This window comes from Dromaius novaehollandiae, chromosome 3 (genome assembly GCF_036370855.1).
Source record: "Dromaius novaehollandiae isolate bDroNov1 chromosome 3, bDroNov1.hap1, whole genome shotgun sequence".
NCBI lineage: Eukaryota > Metazoa > Chordata > Aves > Casuariiformes > Dromaiidae > Dromaius > Dromaius novaehollandiae.
The window spans coordinates 45,788,650-45,809,921 of record NC_088100.1 but is presented as its reverse complement, the minus strand read 5'-3'; the positions used below and the strand labels follow the sequence as shown (position 1 = coordinate 45,809,921).

Genomic DNA, 21,272 nt, shown 5'->3' with positions numbered 1-21,272 from the left:
CCACTGTGTGTAGTTCTTAAACACAAACTGTTCTTTAATTAAACAGCAGTCTTCTCACAGCTATCACATACTAGCTAACAAAGCCAGTTTTTATTTTTTGAAATTATTTTACATTATAATGAAGAATTCTGGTTGGAAAGATGAAAGGTTTTCTTACAGCTGTAAAGTCTTCGCAGACTCTACTTCACAACTATATGACCTAGGCCTCAGCTAAAATGTCAGGCACTTCTTGATGGTAAAGAGAGGTATCTAAAGTGATTTCTGTACTGGGAAGGTGAGGATCATCTTACCATCTCTGACTGCAGTGTAAATTGTCAAAAGCAATGAAGTGAGGTTAGAGCAACTGGATTTAGTGAAGACAAGTAGAAAGATGTAAATTGGAAGATGTTAGACTACAGAGTAAAGTCAGCAAGTCTATTCAATAGTTTTAGTAGTATGGTTTAGATTCCTTTTAAAAGGCATATCCCTAATTCAGGTATTTAACCTGAGATGTATTACTTGAAAAGCATCCAAGGAAGAAAATAAAAAATAGTAACAAAATTGCTTTTACGCAGATAGTCAAAGTCTTAGAAATAAATTGAGGAAAAAATAAAGTTCCTATTTTATATAAATATACTAACATAACAGGCATATGAAAAGCTTGGTGGAAGGAAGGCGTGCAGTTTTGTACTCAACTACCACTCTCCCACTAAGGAAATAATAAACTGTGCAGATGATGAAATCATGCTTTGTGAAAGCTGAGTTAGATATTGTAAGGAGTCTGTATTAACACAGGTGGAGTTCAGGCCTGTAATTTCATTCATGTATATAGATATACACACACATTTATATCTACATCCATATATAAAACTAGTTCCTTTTCATGTATAAGTCTGTGTCTCCAACAGCTTGCACAGCTAACCACTGTGACATGAAGGAAATCTCTGAGAGCAGAAAATGCTACAAGAATAAATGTAGTTTACCTGCATTGCGTAGACAGATACCTGACAGGCTCAAGTGACAGACCTAAATTTTTAAACCCAGACTACTTCATGGAGCATCAAGTTACAGAATGCACAAAGTGCAAGTCTTCTCCAGGTTTGGTCCTGAGTTCAGGAGACATAGCAGCTATTCAACAACTGGGAATGGAACATACTTGAATTCAACATCCTTGCTAGCAACCAGACAAAAATTCACCTTTATTGTGCTTCATTTCAAAGAACAGAACTACAGAAAAATGAGAAAGCTTGTTAGAAGAGAAGCTAAGGAGCAGGTGAAAGTCTTGATAGATAGCATGTACACAGGTGATGGCAGAGTGTCAAAGCAAACACAGGCCATCTGCCACCTCAAAAAGACTTAAGAAAAATATCAGAAAGCAAACATGGCTCCACTGGATCAGAGAGCTTATTAAACTCAAAAAGCACTCTTTGAAGAACTGAAGTTATGTCCAAATAAGGAAGATAATAGAAAGAATGATCAACTTTGACAAGCTACACGTAAAGTTTCAGAAACACCTTGCAAAAACTACCACAACTAGTAAAAATTTCTTTGAAATCAGTGTGCAGTCCAGAAGTTACAATCACAACCTCGTCTTAGTCATCATTCTTTCTCCTCATCTCAAAGTGAGTACAGATCTCAAAAAGATACTGAGAAAGATCTCAGTGTAATCAGGGGTGTACAACAGCTTTCACTTTGAGTGAAATGTCCTATTTTTTTTTTTAAAGGATAGCAGAAGTCTATAAAAATCATAAGTGGCCTGAAGAAGGAATAGATGACTCCTATCTCACTTCTTTTGACAGAAGAAATAGGGTCATCAAATGAAATCGGTATGTGGCAAGTTTAGAACGTACAAAGGGAAAAAGTTCTTCCCACAACACAGAGTGAAGCCACAAGCCTCGCTTGCTACCGCATAGTGTGATTGCTAGTAGTTTGCATTGATTGAAAAGCAAATGGACAGATTCATAAAAGAAAACTTTTAAAGGTCCAAACACACCAAGACTTGTCAAAGCCTGAAGAAACTTTCATACCACTCTGACTTGTACATCAAGCTACTCTGGGGATCATATCACTACATGCTTATCCTGTTTTAAAGTCATACTCAGACATCTATTATCAGTTGTTGCCAAATAGAAAATAATGGACTAGACAGACCTTGCTGTGACCCAATATAAATGTTTGTTGTTCATGTTTTGTGGCTACATAATTATAGATATTCCCACCACACTTAACATAGCTACAAAAGGAAGCACTGCCATGACTGAATCATGATGAAGTTTAGTTGTTAGGTCTCTGGGCTCTTTGTCCATCTATATGCTAAAGTTGGGTGATTTGGTCAATGCAGCTAGGCATGATTACTTCTTTAGCTAAATACTTTCAATGTTTGAAATTCTCTGTACAGTTTCATCCTAATGATCTATATTAAAAGTCATCATTAGTCCTGGTGAGACCTGGCAAGACTAAGTCAGCAGCGGGCTTCAGTTGCCCCTTTGATTATGTTCTCATGACACTGTGAAATTGATACTCTATGTCACATTAAACAGGCAAAATTAAAAGATCGTAGATTTGGCCAAATTGGACTCATATGATAGCATCTGTTACTCCACCTGATCCAGCCTGAAAAAAGAGACCTTTTAAGGGTAAGATAGTGAAAATTACAGAGTACCCGAGAATGATAACAAGATAACACCTACTCATCCTGGCATTTTAATTTCATCTGACTCCTAATAATTCACTGGTTAAACTAAACCCAGGATTTTGGAAGTTAGGTCTAAATTCTGGTTCTTCATTTAACCTTTATTTTTTTATGGGCTGGAAATAAGGCCTTGCAATAAGATTGCTAAAGAGACAATGATACTTTGAAGAAAAATGCATTACTCACTGTTACAACAGCTACACCACAGTTCTCTCTAATTATTAGAAAAGATGAGAGAACAGACACCCCGGCAAGCTGAAAGATACATAGTCAGGCCAGCACAGTTAACACAGCTGGCTGCACCCACTTAATGAAGTTCTGCTCTAGAAACAAATGACAGCAGGGAGAAAAATAAGATTCTAGTAAGATTACTTACCTTGTCTGTTCTCTAAACTCGACAAGCTGTATATTTTTAGGTCCTCTATTTCATCTCACCATTCAAACTGCAGTGTCAGAATAGAAGGGCTCTAGGATAAGTGCACATTGCCTGCAATACTGATGAGAGCAGAACTAGGTGAAATTTTAATTCCTTTTTTCAGACGACCTGCAAGAACCATGGAATTCTGTGCTAGGACTCAGGTTTTCTAGAGCCCAAAGCAATTCAGCTTTGCTAGTTTCTCTGAACTGTTAATAGCATTAAAAAAAACCCAATTCTTAAAGTTGTAACTATGCAAATTTATAGGCGGAGATGGGTTGGTTTGTCTGTTTTTTAAAGTCTAAGACATACACATTTATGTACAGAAAAGAAAGGAGTTAAGTAACTTCTTTGGACACCTCAATTTTTCCATCCTAAAATGATTAGAGCTCCATAATACTAACTTCAAACACAGGCATGTTCTCACTTGACACCGAGCTGCCAAGGGAACAGAAGAAGTTGACTGCATGCCATAGCATTTTGTGCTCAGCAATAGATTTGTGTATAAATATGGATATACTTTTTAAAATAAGAAACTGCACAACATTTTGGAAGGTAAGTATTCTAACATCAGGTCAGTTCCTTGTTGTATTTTGTGATCGATAGCAGACTTTAGGTCTTGCAATCATATAGTACAAACCTACAGAATCCTATTCTCTACTTGTACTCTTCAGAACAGCAAATGTTTCAGAACTATAGTTATACGTGACCTATAATAAATTTGTGCTTAGGACAGTTATCCCAGTTCCATTAGGATAACTGCAGTCTATTCTAAACAAACTACCCAACACAGTTAATTAGGAAAGTGTAAGTTTATAAGAAAGTATTATCACCATTTGTTTAAACAGACATAAACCACATTACACAAAAATGCTAGTAAACATCATAACCATTAAAGTTGTCTTCGCATAGTTCCAGTGAAGAACATAGCCCACAGTAAATGTTGAACAAACGTAACATTCTCTGTTCAAATCGTAGTCCTCAGATTTGATTTACACCAACCAGTTAACATGCATGGCTACTTAAAGGTACACATCCAATTACAAAAGAAAACAGGAGAGGGCTGTATTCTGGAAGTAGAATCCACACAATCTGAATGTTAAAACCTACAAAGCATCCTGAAGCCTTGGTGGGAAAGGGGTTGGCAGTGGTCACCTTCATTTTTTCTCTGGAGGTTCATGTTTTGCCCACTCCTCAAAGCCACCAGCATAGTGTTGAACTCTGAAAATATAGAGAAGATTCACTGGTGTTATGAAGGGCTCTTCTTGATAACACTGTGGAAGGGGGCATGGCAAAAGAAAGAAACAGAAGGCAAAATACACAGAAATTCTCTGAAATTAAATATACTCATACCTAGTTTAAAGGAGCCAGATACAGTATAAGGAATGTCAAACAGTGCTTCTTTCCAGTGTGTTCTGTAACACATTTCCGTAACACATTTCCTCCAAATGACACAGTGTTGGAGACCAAACATCAAGTGAGTAGTAGTAAGCTCACCAATGAAACAGGTTGGCACTGCCTTTTTTAAAGGGAGAGAACTGACTCACTGTGGTGGGAGATTTACATGGTATTATGTCTAGTACCTTACATATCATCGAATAAAAGCAGCACACTGATCTTTAACTCCTTGTGAACCCACATGCTATGTAGATCTGACATAAGCCTGTGAGGAACCAAACCTAAACAAAGGAAACAAAAACCCACCATGCAACACAACGCAGACTCCTTCAATTAGGCAGCATGAAAAACAGGTAATGAAGAACATTTTGCACTTATTAAAACATTACATTTATAAAACAAGAGTGTGCTTCTACTTTTTTGACTGGAATTGCCAGAATTACTCCCGTTCATGAACTGTGGTTCAGTAAAAACATGTGCAAACAACCAATTGTTGAAATTTCACCCTCAGTCTTCAAGTCAGTGAGACACCTTCTGTCAAGGGTGTAAGAATTCTGCCAAGAAAATGCTGCTTTCTTTTTCATTATATGAATCTCACTGTCTTTTAACTATTCCCTTCGCTATTTTATATCTGGCAAGCAATGCACTAGTTTACTGAAAGCAAGGGCATATTCTGTCTTTAGTCAACTGTACGGGTGGAAATGCAATTTAGCAAAGGGTGCTGTTTCATAAACCATTTAATGTAATTTAAGATTGTAGTTCTACCAAAACAGGCAGTTCTCTGCCTTTCCAAGCATCCTGCTGTCACCTTCACATCAGGACAAGTGCATATGAAGCTGTATAAGCGAGTGACATCTTGGTGAGGGAGCTGCAAAAGGTAGGAGAAGGTCCCTTCAGCAGCATGGTCTTGCAGTAGCTTGTATCACTTGCAGCCCATCAGCAGAGCTGCTGGGAAGTCATTTCATAGGACAACACACTTCACTTTGCTCTAACATCAAACGGCATACTTCAAGGTTCAGTGGAGACATAGGGAGGTACTACACGTAAATAATAAAAAGCACGTACTGCCTACTTGGAATTGTCTAACTCAAATATTGGTCACTTTGTTCAGATTTCACATTTAAATTTTTACCCACACCTGTAAGAAGCCGAGTAAGAGTTTTGCTTCAGAGCAGCCTTATTAATCCCATCTTTACAGGTAGAAGTTGTAGGCTCACCTGCTGAAACCCAGGGACATGGCAAAATCCAATGCTTGTTTACTTCTTACTCCTGCCAAGCAGGTGAAAACCACACGGTCTGACTTGGCAGGCATCTTTTGATTGTACTGTTCCTTGAAGTCCCCCGGGCTCATTTGTAGAGCTTCCACTAATTCGCTCACTGGGAAACACAGAAAAGACATCTCAGTATTCTCCATCCACAAATAGGTTCACACTGGCAGGTTTTGAAGGCCTCTTGGAAAAAGCCTAGCCTTACAACTTACTAGACACTGTTTAGCACAGCTTGTTTTTGCTAAGCCATCATCATTTGCTCACAGATTTTACCACTGAACAAAAAAATACCATATTTCTAGGCAGCAGCATGAGCATCTTACAAGGTATGTTGATGGACTCCGGGATTTTTCCAAATCTGTCAATCTCCCACCTTTCCCGGACATCTATGTGGATGATATTGTTTTTTTTTCAAGTCTTTGAATTCTTCGTAAGAAACGCAACGCTCCACAGCGGAGCAGAGGTTGCGGAAGATATTGTTTACGGTCCTCGGCCCTGCAAGAGAGACGCAGCCCGTGAGCACACAGAGAGCCTCCGCTTTCGCCCAGGCTCAGGGAAGGCTCTCCCCGGTACCAAGGCTGAAAACCCCCACACGCAGAGCGCTCCCCCGCCTCGCCGCCGCCCGCAGCGCCCGCGCCCGCGCCCGCGCCGCCCGGTCCCAACCCCGCATGGCCGCGCCCGGCCCCCGGCACCACCCCCCCAAGATGGCGGCCGCCGCGCAGCCGCCCGTTCGCCCGCCCGCGGCCCTGCCCGGCGCCCCCGCCACGGCTCCGCCTCTGCCCCAGGAGCGGGGGCTGCGCTGGCCGGAGGCCGCCTGCTTCTTGCCCGCGGGGCGCTGCGCCGGGCCGGGCTCCCCCTCCCGCTTACTTCAACGCACAGGTAACCCCAAAGTGAGGTGTCGTCCTACGGATCTCACATCTCATCAGGACTTTTTTGTTGTTGATAAACTTATAAGCAGATCAGGTCTCTGAAGAAGGAGGGATAAAAATCCTCTAGCAACAAGTTGGAAACATTCATAAGGCAAATCTTCTATAGGGCCCCCTGCTGCAATCAAATCTGCCATACCTGACGGCAGGGCAGGGTCGGACAGAGGAGCTGTAACCCAGCACGGTAGTGCCAAAGCCGTCTTCAGGCTCACTTCTGCAAGGAAAGCTTCCACCGAGCTTGCAAACGCCTCCCCATGCGTTGAACATTTAATAACCGAGACTAAAAACAGCGGCATGGTAATGCAGCTAAGCACGTGCATGCATTTCTGTGGGACCAGGTTTTTACTTAGTGTGTTCGTAGAGGTAGGATGTAAGCTAAGCCCGATCTTCAGCAGAGGTGAAATTCATAGCGTTTTTCATGGAGAACATCGTGACATTTGAACCTCTCTGTTTCTACCCAAGGCACATGCCCAGGCAGGCTGGACGTCTCTCAAGTATCTATACTTTGGCTGATAAGCTTGAAGATCTTGAAGACGGCTGGACCAGTCAACATGGGGTATTTAGTGCGTGAACTTGTAGTTCCCATGTTGTCTGCATGCTGAAAACCCATCACCCATTTTTGGCAATATTTCGTATTCGGGTAGAAAATACTAATTTCCATTGCAATCCTCTGTAAACTGGACTATTAACAGTGACTTTAGGTAGAGCTGCTATGTTGTACAGCTTTTAGATATGTGACCAATTTGGCTCTGTGAGATTATAACACTTTGTTCATAACAAGAATTAATGTCCACAACTCCGTGGCTTCGCCTTACATTGGAAAGTCATGTCTGAAATGGAAAAAAAAAGATCTAAATAGCTTTATCATCACTGCATGTTAAAAACACTCATTAAAAAGGTAGCAGGGACTTGTTAGGATAATAAAATATTACACTTAATCAGCTCACAACCCTATACAGGAAAGCAAAGGGAATACAGAGGATGTTTTGCCTTCAAAAAAGGTGTAGGTAATTCCCAGGGAGCTGCTCTGGGTGGGCATCTCCAATTCCAGGAAAAAACAGCCCAACCAATTGCCTTTACGTGGAAATAGAACATAGTTTAGGGCCTGATTTTGCAATGTCTCTTCATACAAAACTTCCCCTGACTTAACAGTTCTGTGTGACAGAAAGTCAGGATCAGGCCCTTCTTGTACTGTTTCTTCTCTTGTGTACACTTCCTACTGACCAGGTTCAGAGGCCCACCAGCTAATAGTTATCTTTTGTTTTTGACCTAAGAGAAATGCTTAGTGTAAGGCCAGGGACTAAAGAGCCATTGGAATCTTAAAAGCTATGCAGGAAATACTGCAAAGGTCAGTTAAAGGTTTGACAGGATTTCATGATAAATAATCATTGACCAGACTAATGAAACTGCTACTGTGAAGGTGGACCAGGAAAGCTTGGCAAGTGTGTTTTATTCAGTGAAAGTTGCTATTTTCAACCATTTTGTCTTCCTACTGTAGCTACTTCAGTCTGTTTTTTTATAAAAACCTCGAGAAGAGACATGACTAAGTAAGATCTTGGTTCAGCTTTCTCTGATCTTAACAAAGCTAGATGTCTTACTGGCAGAAGGCTTATTAGCAACTCTGCATCTAAAGAGCAGCTTATGTTAAATTCAACCTACATGTTGAATTTACTCATAAGGATGAGTAGTTTAACCTTTAAACTACTAATCATATTTGCAAGTTTAAGTCATAAGAGTTATTTTCTTTTGCTTTGTTGCTGGATCAATGGATTTATTCTGTCAGCTAAGTCATAAGAGTTATTTTCTTTTGCTTTGTTGCTGGATCAATGGATTTATTCTGTCAGCTTAATATATAACATTACTGTTTTCACAATTTGTTGTTTGTCCTGTATTGATTATTTCCTACTACTTGATTTCTGAGTAAATATATATATATATATCTTTATAAAAGGACGTGGTATTAATCCAAAATTTTAAAAGATCACTTCCTAATCCCTGCCATAAAATATATCAAACATGATCTGAAAACCAGTTGTTTCTCCCTCAATAGTCCCACTGTAATTTCATTCAAAAAATATCACTGCTCTACTTTCTAGCCTACATTTACAACTAAACATTGATAAAATATATGAACATTTAAAACATTTGATGAGTTTATGATAGCATCTCAGTGTTCAGTGAAGCCGGTGGGAATGTTCCCACTGATTCCAGTAAGGCCTGAATTTCACTGCAAGTACTAAAAAGTTGAGCAGCCTGGGTGGATAAATTGTACGCAGATTTTTCACTACCACATACAGTACCACCAAATGCTTTACACAGTTGGAATAATCAGTTGGTGCCTTCAATTTCAGTTCATTCAGAAACTCCAGTTCCTGCTGCTTTGTGTGAGCTAAGTAATTTCCATAAATGAGTCAAATTGTTGAAAAACATTAAAGTCTAAAGTAAAAGTAATAAAAACCCACAAGACTGAACACAGATCAGTAATTCTGAAATCAAATGTACCCAAAGCAATTCTAAAAAGAGTATCACTGATATATTTGAGGACAAAAGCTGATTTTATCATTAACTACACTGCTTTTACCTCTATAATTGTCCATTTACCTTTGCAATTGCTGTGGTCCACTGTTAACAATTTTATGTCTAGTTTTGATATGCTTTGATTTTGTGAACTGTCAGTCTTCCAGCTCCAAGTATTTGTTGTTATGATGCTACCATTTTATGTGGAGAAATGAGAGTCTCTCTATTTGGTATGTTTTAAGCCAGTATTGTATACATACTTTTCTTTATGCATATATGATGTACCTGAGATTCCAGTCTTCTAAAGGCAGGCCACATTGAATCTTTTCATTCATAAAAGATGTATTTTGAGGAATATGTTGTTGAAGCTTTACTAATGAGAGTTTTGTTTCTCAAAACGAGAAGAAAATATTTTTCAGTACTGTAAAGTGTGACAAATTGAACTTGGCACATATAACTGGTTCACTAGCTGCCCTTCTGCCAGCCCTTCCATATGGCCTCTTTCTTGACAGACATTTGCAAGTTGTCTCTTTGAAGAAGTATATCTATATATGAGTTGAAGTTTTATACAGTTTTCATTTTCAACAAGATACGGGTAGAACACGATACTTTTGGAACTCTCTTTTGAAGTATATTTTACTGTATATTTGATTTGTAGTAAAATAAAAAATGACCAAAGTTACTCTCCATTTTTTGTACAGATAGCTATGAAGTAGGAGCTGTGGAGTGGCAGAATACTTGTCATATGAAATGCATATTCATATGAGGTTGTATTTTTATAAATTAATTTCTAGTTATAATTCCACTATTCGACTGGATCACACAAGGATACACACAAACAGAGAAAACATTAATTTTCTTGAAGAAATGGGAACGACCCACTAGACATCTTTTCAAATGCTCAGTTAGGAGTCAGTGGAGATCAAGCTAGGCCAACTCCCCTGGTTAGTAAAGGGATGGGAGGGAGAGAGAAAGACGAGCAGCAATGTTCCAACCATCAATCCCCGTTACAGTATCACATAAATCTAACAAATCTAAATAAATCTAAGTTTCTAATAACTCTTTTCCCTCTTTTTTTCAGAGGTAGCATATTCAGTTCTTCTCTCTGCCTGCCCTCATGGCACTGCGATCCAGCACACACACAACCTCCTCATCAGCTTTCTTCATTTCACCTTTTGGAACTGTCTCTCCATTTCTGCAGTCTTGCACACCCGTCCCCGGTGGCTTCATTTCCCAGCTGATTTACCCAGTCACATTTACCCTTGCGCATTCTGTATCCTTGCCTTCTCATTTGACTGCAGCCCTCACTGATTAAAGAAATGGTTCTCTGACCTGGGCCTCCATCAAGTATTGCCACCTTTCTGACTTTTTATTATTGCACCCCCTTCTTTTGACTATCACCTGGTTTCTTTTGTCAACTTTCAGCCTTCCCATACACTGATACTTTGCCTTCCCACAGCATTCTTCATCATGCCTTATTGTTTGCTCTCAGCTTTTGCTTTCTGCTTTCTCTTTACTTCCTTTCATGGCTTTTGATTGCTGGTGATCTTCATGCTTCATTCTTCTTTGCCCTTGACCCTCCATTTTCTCTCATTGCTAAACTGCAGACACAACTCAAATTAACATTTGCTTGTTCTGCCTCTGCTTTTGTTTTGTTCAGTCCTTCTAGAGGAAAACTGGGGACTTGGCTGACTTGTGTGACAAATTTGTGTGCCTAATATGCAATTCTAACTTATATCTGTGTTTCCCCAAGACAACAGAAACCCATGCACAAAAACCCTAGACAGTGTTTTATTAATTTTTTAATCTGTCCTGTCCTCACTCTCTGTACTGAATTGAATCAGTTTCTTTCAGAGAGCGTTTTCTCACCTCCGTGCTTGCCGTCCCTTTCTGCCAGGCTCCTGACAGTCTGCCTTTTCCAGATACTTCTGTTCTCTTCTTCTGTGCTAAACGAGCATTAGGGAGGAATCCCTTTGCATCACACTATCCCCCTTTCACACATGTTCACAGTTTCCTTTCCTTCCCTTAAAAGGTTAAAGAACCTTCTAATCTAGTCATTTCCCTTACAGCACAAGGATACGTCCATCTCTCCTGTGCAGAGGAGAAGGAACCAATTTCTCAATCTAGTTTGTATCCCAGTTATCACCCCATCTTCTGTCTCCCTCTCACATATGAACTCAATGAATATGGAGCTCACCATCATGGTCTGGTGTCCTGCTGCTGTAGTCTGCAGTCCGCCTGCCAATCTTTGCGCTCAGCTGACACCATTTTAGGCATTGATGTGCCTAAAGAATTGCTCCTACCCAAACTGAAACCTGCTTTATCTGTCAACCTCAGTACTCTACTTGACATCTTGTCTTTGCTGGGCCCAGTGACTTCTGGATGGATGTTCCCCTAACCGTTCTTTCAGCGTGGCTGCCATCAGGACCGCTATCCAGGGTTATCCAGGTTCCCTGCTCCTCATTTGGAGGTGCTCCTCCATTCTTTCCCCTTTCTCTTTCTCTAGGTCTTATCTCTACCTAATCTTCTTACATTAAAATTAAACTGCTGTCTGTACATGACAGGCACACAATCGTTTCTCCTTAATTCAGATTTGCCTTCTGTCCTGAGTATAGTTTTGTTTTGGTTTTGCCTCCGGCATCTCCCCGTGGATGTCTAGCCACATTTTGAGCTTAATCTCCAGTCCCAGTCTACCCGCTCCTCCCTGTCGTCCTGGACACCCGTTGCTCTGCCTGGCCCTCAGCCTGGGACTCACTTCCGACTCTGATCTGCCCCTGGTCCCTCCCAGTCCCTCCTCGCACTCCGATCCCCCCCGACTCGGACGCCCAGGTAATTTTGGCGGCCCGTCTCCCTCTCCCCGCGCCTCCCCGCTCCCCCTGCCCAGAAACACGGGTGAGCGGCAGGCCGCCCCCGCCCGCAGGCCGCTGCCCGCCCCGGCCCCGCCGCGGCCGCGCGGGTCTCCGCGCCAGCGGGAGGCGGCCTCGCCGGGCCCGAGCGGCAGCCGCGGGCCGGCTGGGGCGGGGGGAGCGGCGCGGCGCGGCGGGGGCGGGCCGGGCCGGCCGGGCGGAGCGGCCCTGGCTGCGGCCCAGCTTCCTCCGCCGCTTCCTGCCGCCGCCCGTGCTTGCGCGCCCGCCTGCGCGCCCGCCGCCGCTCCGTGAGTGCGGGGCGCCCGGGGGGCCGGAGCGGGGGGCGCCCGGGCCTCGCCGCCGGGCAGGCTGGGGGCGTCGGGCCGGGGACGGCGCGGCCGGGCCGGGCTGATCCGGGCCGATCCGGGCCCGCCGTGGGGCAGCCGGCGCCCGGCCTGCGGAGCCCAGCGCGCGGGGCGGCCGGGGGCGGCCGGGGCCCGGGCGGAGCTGTGTGTGTGTGTAAATATTTATATGTGCGCGCGTGTGCGTGCGCAGTCCTCCCTGATACTGCTTCCGTCGTTTCCTAAATTAGTTAAAAAACTACGCTGTCTGCGCCTGTGTGCTGATTTGCCAGCCGTGAGCTCCGTGCTGTTGGTTATTGATTATCGATCTAAAATCCGGTAAGCGCCCGGTGAACCGCGAGCGGCAGCGCCGGGCTGTTTTCTCGCCTCACAGTGAGTTTCTCGGTAAAATGCTTGTTCTCTGCGGGGCAGCGGCGCGATTGGTTGCGTTTAGACATAAGCCGCGTTTGCCTTGCGGTAGGCAGGTTAACAAGGGCGTTCGACAAGTTAACAAGGGCGTTCGACAAATGTGGTTTAAAATGGTGCTTCAGCCCCGTACCACGACGCTGGGGCGCTTGGTTTCTGCACGGCTCCGGCAGCGTGGCCTGCGCCAGCCGGGCCACGCCACGGCCAGCCTGCAACTGCTCCGCAGGAGCCGAAGGCTTCAGTGTGTGGCAGGGTGCTTGGATCAGCTCTGTCTTACCTGGAGTTTACTTCTCAGTGACTGACGGTTCGTATTAGTGATGCGAGGAAAATTGGTAGCGATTAGATGAGAACCTGGTGATGGTTTCTGTTTTGATTTTGGTATCTGGATTTTTTTAGGACTTCAGTCAGCCTTTTGCTGTAGATAGGCTTTACTCTTAGCACGTGGTGCTACTTTTGCTGTAGATACACACGGTTAAAGGGGTTTTGCAGAGCTACACCTTAAACATAGATGCACAAAAATAAAGTAAATGTCAGCAATCTATAAGCTGGATGACAATACCAACAAATATTGTCGTGTGTTGTCTTTAGCTATCAGTACACAATCCTTTCATACAAGCATATTATGCAGAGTTTTGTTTGAAGGAAATGTTTGTGCCATTTGAAAAGGTAGGAATGACTGTGGAAAGAACATGTGCCAGGTTGGTTGTAGAATATGCTTTGTAAAATTACTTTGCAGTTCACTACAGTTGTAAATATTTTGTCAGACTTCTTCAGGAACTACTGAAGAAGTGATATTCTGTAGTTTTGTTTCCGTGAGGTTCACAGATACATAGCTAGCGTCTTGTGCGTTTTGCTGGTAACATCAATCGTAGATCAAGGACAAGTTGTTCTACTTTAGATGTGTCATCAAAACAAACTGGGGCAGTTTGTGTGTAGGGAGAAAACTGAATGAATTTTTTTCCTCTCAGCAGCCAGACTTTGACTTTCAAAGAGCTCGAACTTGTTTTTCATAGTCCTTTACATTTTTAGTTGTTTTACCACCATTAATCAGCTGCTGCAGCAACACCCCTCCAAAGTAGATGGAAAGTTATACATCGACATTGTCTGTCTTAAAGTGAGCTGCCCAGGCTCAGCCCTTAGGCAATGGTGTAGCACATTAGAAACTAAGATTTTAGCATTCAGTCTATCAGCTTAACGTGTTATCTTGTGTGGGCTTCAGTGTGCTGTCTCACATGGTATACTACAACCACAGTTCCTTTTTATTACTTGCTGTTACTTTACTTTCTCCTTCTGTTTTCAGACTTTGCAGAGTAAGTATTTCTTCCAAGTTCATCCTTTGCCATTACTGCCCTTCATTTTCTTTTATGACATCTTGAACCACTTTTTTTCCCCTTTTTGTCCCATGGCTATCCTGCCAAGACACTCTGAGTTCAGTGTTTGTCCTCCAGCTGTTTCAGTCGCCACTCCCTCAAGTTTTCCATGGTGACGGGACTGTTTACATCGTTGTTCATATCACTCGACTGCATAGGCTGTTTGCTGTCTCATCTGACTGCCTTTTCACCGCCTGAAGTTCTTTGCTTGTAGGCCAACATCGCTGCTTGTAAGCCATAGCTCTTTTTGTGTTATTTTTGTGTTTTGCTGTTTAAGGGATATCTGTGAATATGTAGGCCATAAACACATCCATCCAGGTGTTTTTCCCTCTTAGTGTGTTAATGTTTTTTTTTAAGATGCATTTAAAGTGGGGTAGAGAGCATAAGCAAAAGTTGTATGTTTGTGTTATTAGGTTGGGTATTGACAGGGATCCCTGCCATTTTCTATAAGACACTAGCAAAACCTTTGCTATAAGATACTAGCAAAAATATTTGACATCAAAATCTCAAATGTCAAAATGTCTCCTTTTGTCCACTCAATCCTTTTATTTACTTTAGTCATAAAACCGGTTATGGGGTCTTTTATTCTGGTTTCTAGATGCATTGGGTTTTTGTTATCATTAAAAGTTTCTGTGGCAAGTATGTTTCAGTAGCAAACCTGAGCAGGATTGTGTAGGATGCAAACATGAAAATTGACAGACCATGTTTAGCATGGGCAGATGGATTAAAATGATTAATAAAAGTGAGAAATGCTATGGGATTTTTACTGTCACTTGGAAAGTTGTAGCTAGTACTCACAAGGCCCTGTTTCACTCCTTGTGCAAAAAGTATATCCACGTATCACCCTTCTAGGACTGTAATATAACGTCAGGATCGGCATGTGAGCCCTAGTGATGGTGTAGAATGTGTGTGATGCGCCTTTGGGCGAGGACATCTTGGAGATGACACTTCCAGAATCTCAAATGACATTTTCCAGGGGAAGAAGTGTTGCTGCCACTACCAGTCAGTAGTTCTGGTCCTTTTACTGCTCTAGCATGCAGCGAGGGCTTGTTTGCTGCAAAGGTTTTGGTGGCTGTCAGAGCGCTAAGCGCCCTGGCCTGCTGATTGACGACGCTGCCCAGTTGCTAGCCGTGATGGATGTGGTTCCTGCTCTGATTGGATGACATTTGATCTAGTAGTGAGCCAGCCAAAATGCCACAGGTAATGCTCTGAACAGCCGTCCAAAATATATCTACTTACAGCTTACATCAAAACATGTAGCAATTCTGCAACACTCGCTGAAGATCTGGCATTGCTGATTTGTACAGGTCTTGTCCTTTTGTACTTTCGCAGACATAGGGAAGTTTCTAAAGCTTGTTCACAAACATGCTACAGAGCATCTTGACCTTTTGACCAAATTTACATATCTTTTCTGTTAAGCAGTCCCTGGCTTGCGTAGTCCACTGTTGGCAACTGTATAGTTCTTTTAAGCTATAGGGAAGCCCTGTGCTAATTTTTGGAATGCTAAATTTGTGCTCTCCCTGCATTTTTAGTGTGATGCATTTTTTTTGCATTAGTAATAAAAAATTGTAGCATCTTAGCTGAAAAGTCTGACTACAAGTGGTTGGAATTTAGGATACCTCAGAGTACACTAAGTGAGTTGAGAAGCAGGTAAGGAAATGTATTTGCCCCAGCTCCTTTGAATTCACATGTTCACTGATGAAATAACTAACAATACTGGTTCCCCAGTAATTGCTGATAATACTATGTTACCCATATCCAAAATAGTACATAGGGACTATCTGTAGACTCATTTGGATATATTTCATAGGGTAAGAATGTTTAGATAACTTGATGATTATAACATCATTTTTATCTTACTGTTTGCATTCTAGTAATGCAAATGTAATCCTCTTAGTTAATCATGAGCCGGGGAAAATGTCGTGCTAACAGTGTAACAGTACTGACAAAGAACAAAAACAGCACTTGCCTGAGAGAGCTGGTGCCCTGGTTTTAAGATCAGGGAAAAGATGTATCTTAACAGATGAAGTGGAAGCACTGATACGGTAATAGTCAGTATGACAGGTTATTCTTCTGACATACTGATGGTCTGGTTTGAGTTTCTTATAAACATCATAATGAAAATACAGCATGGGAAAAAAACACTAAGGTTGCATATTTAAAAATGTAGCAGGTGAGCTATGAAGACCTTGTAGGAGGAGGGATTCAACCTCCAAGTAATGAGTGCAAGATGATACGGTGGGAATAGGCCTTGAGGAATCTAGACAGTGAAGACAGCTTTGCCATCTCTGCTGCGTACAGAGGCTGTGAGAGGAATGACTTGTTTTTGCTTTTTTCTCCTAAAGAAAAGTGAATCTAGTGTATGCTCTCCTTGTACCTTTTATTGGTCCTAGCTCTATTGATTTTTAGTAGACTAAAACACTTACCAAAAAAACCCCTACAATCAGGGTATTTTAAGAACTACATCTAGCTCTTTTTAGTTTCTAGCTATATACTTTATGGAGAGGCTGCTTTACTGTGTTAAATACAGACCATTTTAGGCATACCTTACATTTAAAATAGTCAAGGTATACTTTAGATTTAACGTAACAAATTTGCCACTGGTACCATATGTTGATTTTTGGCACTTTGTGTCAAATGCAGAGCTTTTAAAATTAGGTAGGCAAATTGTTCTGCTGCCTCTGAAGCATTTTGATTTTTCTAGAAAGGTGGAAATAAGCAATTGTAGTAAGGAACTTCAGATCTTAATTGGCTTTTTGCAGGCAGATTGTCATCAGGGTTCTTTGTGAATGTAAAAAGTAAACTCTACACCAAGAATAGCAAGTGATGGTTATTATACTTCAAACTCTTGTGTGCGAAGGTCACAAATCTGAACCAGTTGGGGAAGAACTAGTTTCTAGTTTTGCATGAAATGAGTATTTAAAAGGATGCGATTCCACTCTTCCTACTTTTACTTTTTTTCCCAAGAAACTGCACAATTTTTACTTCAAATTTTTACTGTATGCTAAATAGAGATCAGGGTGAGGGAACATGCTATCTGATACCAGCTTTTTCTACTGCAAAGATCTTTTTTATTGTTATTGTCAGATTCATTAGTCAAATATCATGAGCACTGTGACTTCATTTTGTGGATAAGAAATTAGAAGCTTACCATATTTCTTTTTCCGTTAGAAAAAGAAACTTCTGAGCAAGACTTTGTAGAGATTTCCTTCTGCTTGTCCTTTCAAGGAGTATCATGGTAGAATATCTCCTCTAGGACACCCGACAGCTGATGGCCATCGCTACAAAATAGTGTCATTGAACATATTCAGAAAAGAGGAGTGGGTTAGAAAGAAGCAAATCGTGGGAAAATTGTCAAGGCTTTTAATGTCCAGAGGATTGAGCTAATTGTATGCCAGTTGATCATTTCTCCTCTGCCCTCTTGTCCTGAACGGATTGTGCCTATGGTCAGTGGACATATAGAAGGTTTCTCTTGATTTTTTTTCTTAACTGTATTTTATGCTTTTTTGACCCTACGTTTCTTCAGGCTTTTCATTACAGTAAAATCTCAGTCTGTTATTTCACATAAACATTTCTTAGAATTAATTTCTGAACTACTTTACGTTTCCTCCTCCTTTATCTCAATTAAATGCAATAATCAGATTCCTAGCATAATAATGTTGATATCTGAAATGTTGATCCTGTTTTTATTTGTTAAATCTTCTACTTGTAATGTTTTCTGCCCTCAAGTTTGCCGAAAAAGGGCAAATAGTGCTGCCTGTGTACTGGCCTTCTTGCATCTCGCATGCTTGCTAAGCAGCTCCCTTGCTCTCACCCTTCTGTATGCTTTTCAAAATCAAGCACAAACCCTGGCTAGGTCATTGATATTATGTGGCTTTTCAGAGAGCTCACAGGTGAGTGAGCCTTGTGTGATGTATACTTCTCTGCATGTGTATTAATGAGAACTGTTTAATGTATTGGTACATGTTATCTTTTGTTCTACCCACTCTTACTGAAAGATGACTGAAAAGTGTCTACTTTGGTCAGTGGATTCCCGAATCTGCAGTATGAATGGTCGGTTACTATTTCAGTGTTCATTTCTAACGCCTTGTTGATTATTTTGGAATAGAAATGTCACATTTCCAGCCATTCCAGATGCTAGTTGAAACTATGCCTTTTCTGTGTGTCCTAAAGGACTGTGCAGCATGGGTTCCAGTGGTGGGCTACTGATGCCCTGTTCCAGATAATATTAAGTTGCCTATTGGCCTCATGATTTCAGAGATGGATAAGGCTTGCATTTCAGCTGGTCTGGTGTGTGATTGTTCTTTCCTGAAGTTGTCTGAGATCCTGAAGTATACTGATATGAACAGAATTCACCCAAATGAAAGTCATGTGGTTTGGACAGTCTTACATAATCTGTCCAAATAGATAAAACTTTTTATGCTGAAATGAACTTGTATGATCATTTGTGTCCATGTCGAATAACTTAAACACAACTACATTCCTCTAGGGAGGTCATTTTTCTGTCTCTGCTCTTGACTTTTTATGTCATTTAGTGTAATATCACCAGTTTTCTAGTAGAGTCTGTATCGGTCGTACTGTTTGGTCAATGTCTTTGCCTTACACGTGTTGGCAAATATACTCTAGTAGTTTACAGTGTTACATCTACAAACAAGATACCTGTGAATAATGAGCTTTTCAAGCCATGTTTGGTGTACTGAGCGCTGTTCAGAACTTGTATTAAGGATGGCTTTCCTGCTTGGAAAATGTTTTGTGCTCAGTTAAGCTGCTGTGCAATAACTGATGATGGGTAGTTTCACAATAGCTTACATGTAAATTATAAGATGACAAGGCAGAAATAAGCACTTAAAAGTATTTGGATCTGAAGCACCTTTTCCTTTTATAGGGATGCTGTGATGCATGGCTGCTGATACACATTAGGGATTTTAGATGTAGCTGAATGTAAATACCCAAGAGCTGGAATTGTCAGATCTTCTTGCATGAACATGAATTTCACTGCAGGCTTGGCACTTGCTGTACCTGCCTCTTCCTATCTATTTGGACTGTTGCATACATGTTGATGCCTACATTAAAAAATACTCCTGCCAATAATTACTGCATGTAGAAAATACAGTTATTTCATTTAACTCATTCACTACTTCATCTTTTAAATTGTATAGATGACGCATAATATTTTTCTTACAGAGTACACATTTTTAAATTAAGGAATGGCATTTGTTAACTCAGTCTTTTGTAAAACAGTTCAAAAGCTAGTGGAAATGGAAATGAACACAGGTGAAATTTGTCTTGAAGTAAAACTTCATGCTGAGGGTTTTGACTGATTTCTGACAGCAAAATTTATTATACCAAGCCATGCCATAATTATAGTTTAAGCTATTCAGCAACCGTGTTACCTTCAACTACTGATTTCGCTAGGCTTGCTTGGAATTGAATGTCTAAGTAGACCTTACAAGTATATTAGGAAGTGAATAAAGGCGATTAAATTGCCGTCATGTATGTGGGGTAAGAGAATAATGTATTGGGAATCATCATTAATTATGCATGTAAAACAAGACAGAAGTTTATTGTCTAGTCAAAGCCATAGTTTAGCTAACAAGCTTTAGGTTTCAGTTTTGCAAACCTGCAAAATCAGCAAACCTGAATTCAGTGGCATTGTTTACTTGTGTCTAAGTGTTTGAAGCTTTAGACTCTGAAGTATATGTAATTTAAGAACGTTATGATATTTAATATAGTATAAACTGGTTGCTATGTAAAAGTAGCATTTTACAAAAAACCGAAGTATTCTGAAAGGTTGAGGAGGCACGAAGCCAGCACCACAAGGATGCAGAGAGGAAAGGTTTCTTTCTTACTCTGCATAATTTTGATTTTTTCCCAAAGTAAATCTGTAATTGCTCTGGCCATACAGAAAACCCCCACCACTAGCAGTAAGCATGACAGATGCAGAGATGTCTGTCTGAATTTGTAAGATGCCTGAAACAGTAGCTCTGAGAAATGAATTGCCTGCTTTACTTTAGTGAGGTCTATTCAGACGCCAGTGATGGTGCTTCAGTATCACTGTTGCAGACTGTTTCAGTGATTGGCACAGCGGATGAGAAAGGAGGAGAAATACTGAACTCAATATACAGATCAATTCTAGTGCATCTCAGAGTTTCAGTCTCTCAGTTTCAAAAGTCTAATTGCATGTACACAGAAGAATTAAAAACTTGGACAGATTTTTAAACTTTGGGAAACTTAACCTGGTTGATCTACAGAGGGGGTATATTTATTAGTGTTACCAAAGGTAGGACATTTCAGTAGTTTCGTAAACACAGATGCAGTAGTACAGTTAAAAAATATTTCAATATTAGTGGATCAGGTGACATTAGTAACCTGCAGGTGATACCCCAAGAAGAAGTCATTAATTTTCTAAACAGAAATGATGGTTCACAGGTTTGCAGTGTGTGAGTATTTGATTATCTTACATTCATATGCTTTGTATATCAAAACATAAGTTTCTTTGTTTTTCATGAAGCATATTGTTAAAAGGGCAACCCGTAAGCTAAGTTACAGAAGCTGTTTGTATGATGCACAGCTGCACTGATTCAGTGGATTCACATTTGGATTTTGGTTAAACAGCCAGTGTGTTGAAATCTGTGAAGGATTTTAGAAAAAGTTTGGTGGGAAAAATGTATCCTTTAGTTCCATTGCTCACAGAGCTCTTTGGTTAATGAACCAGTTTTCTTATGAAAGAGTTCATCTGTATGGATCCTCTGATGCTTAATAAAGGTGTCAACTCACACTGCAGTCTGTCCTCACTGATAATGCAGGTCTCCTTTCTTTTCTTAGCATCCTAATTTCACAAGGTCTGGAAGACATCTGTATTTTATTAAACTGTTTGAAATTGCTCAAAAGCTTTTAGAGAATGCACACAGGTTAATGGTGACATAAACCTTGTTTCTTTTGGAAAATATGTTAAGAAAGAGAAGCTTCTATTTTAATAAAGTTCTTCTGGTAAGGTATGTATGGAACTCTGTGGTAGTTTACTTTAAAACAAAAAAAGAAAATCCCAGTATCTCAGATCACTGCTGACTGGAAGTGTGTGTGTCATGTAGCTA

At 41.0% G+C, this 21,272-nt stretch overlaps 2 protein-coding genes across 10 annotated transcripts in view; one reads left to right on the top strand and one right to left on the bottom strand.

Moving 5' to 3' along the window:
- Window positions 1-3,883: 3,883 nt before the first annotated feature.
- TSTD3 (thiosulfate sulfurtransferase like domain containing 3) lies at window positions 3,884-6,974 on the bottom strand. The gene is given in 5 exon segments (XM_026122103.2): window positions 3,884-4,307; window positions 5,702-5,861; window positions 6,076-6,164; window positions 6,166-6,301; window positions 6,818-6,974. Coding segments are annotated over 5 exon segments (606 nt in total). The 3' UTR covers window positions 3,884-4,243.
- Window positions 6,975-11,911: 4,937 nt separating this feature from the next.
- USP45 (ubiquitin specific peptidase 45) overlaps window positions 11,912-21,272 on the top strand; it is a 58,745-nt gene continuing 49,384 nt past the window's right edge. For 2 of the 9 annotated variants that reach the window (XM_026122095.2, XM_064508816.1), the window contains exon 1: window positions 12,580-12,721. The gene's annotated coding sequence lies outside the window, so the exon portion shown is untranslated. Of the gene's footprint in view, window positions 12,025-12,204; window positions 12,350-12,578; window positions 12,722-21,272 lie in introns of those variants that run through there. The other 7 variants (XM_026122094.2, XM_064508815.1, XM_064508819.1 and 4 more) reach the window with 7 other exon arrangements.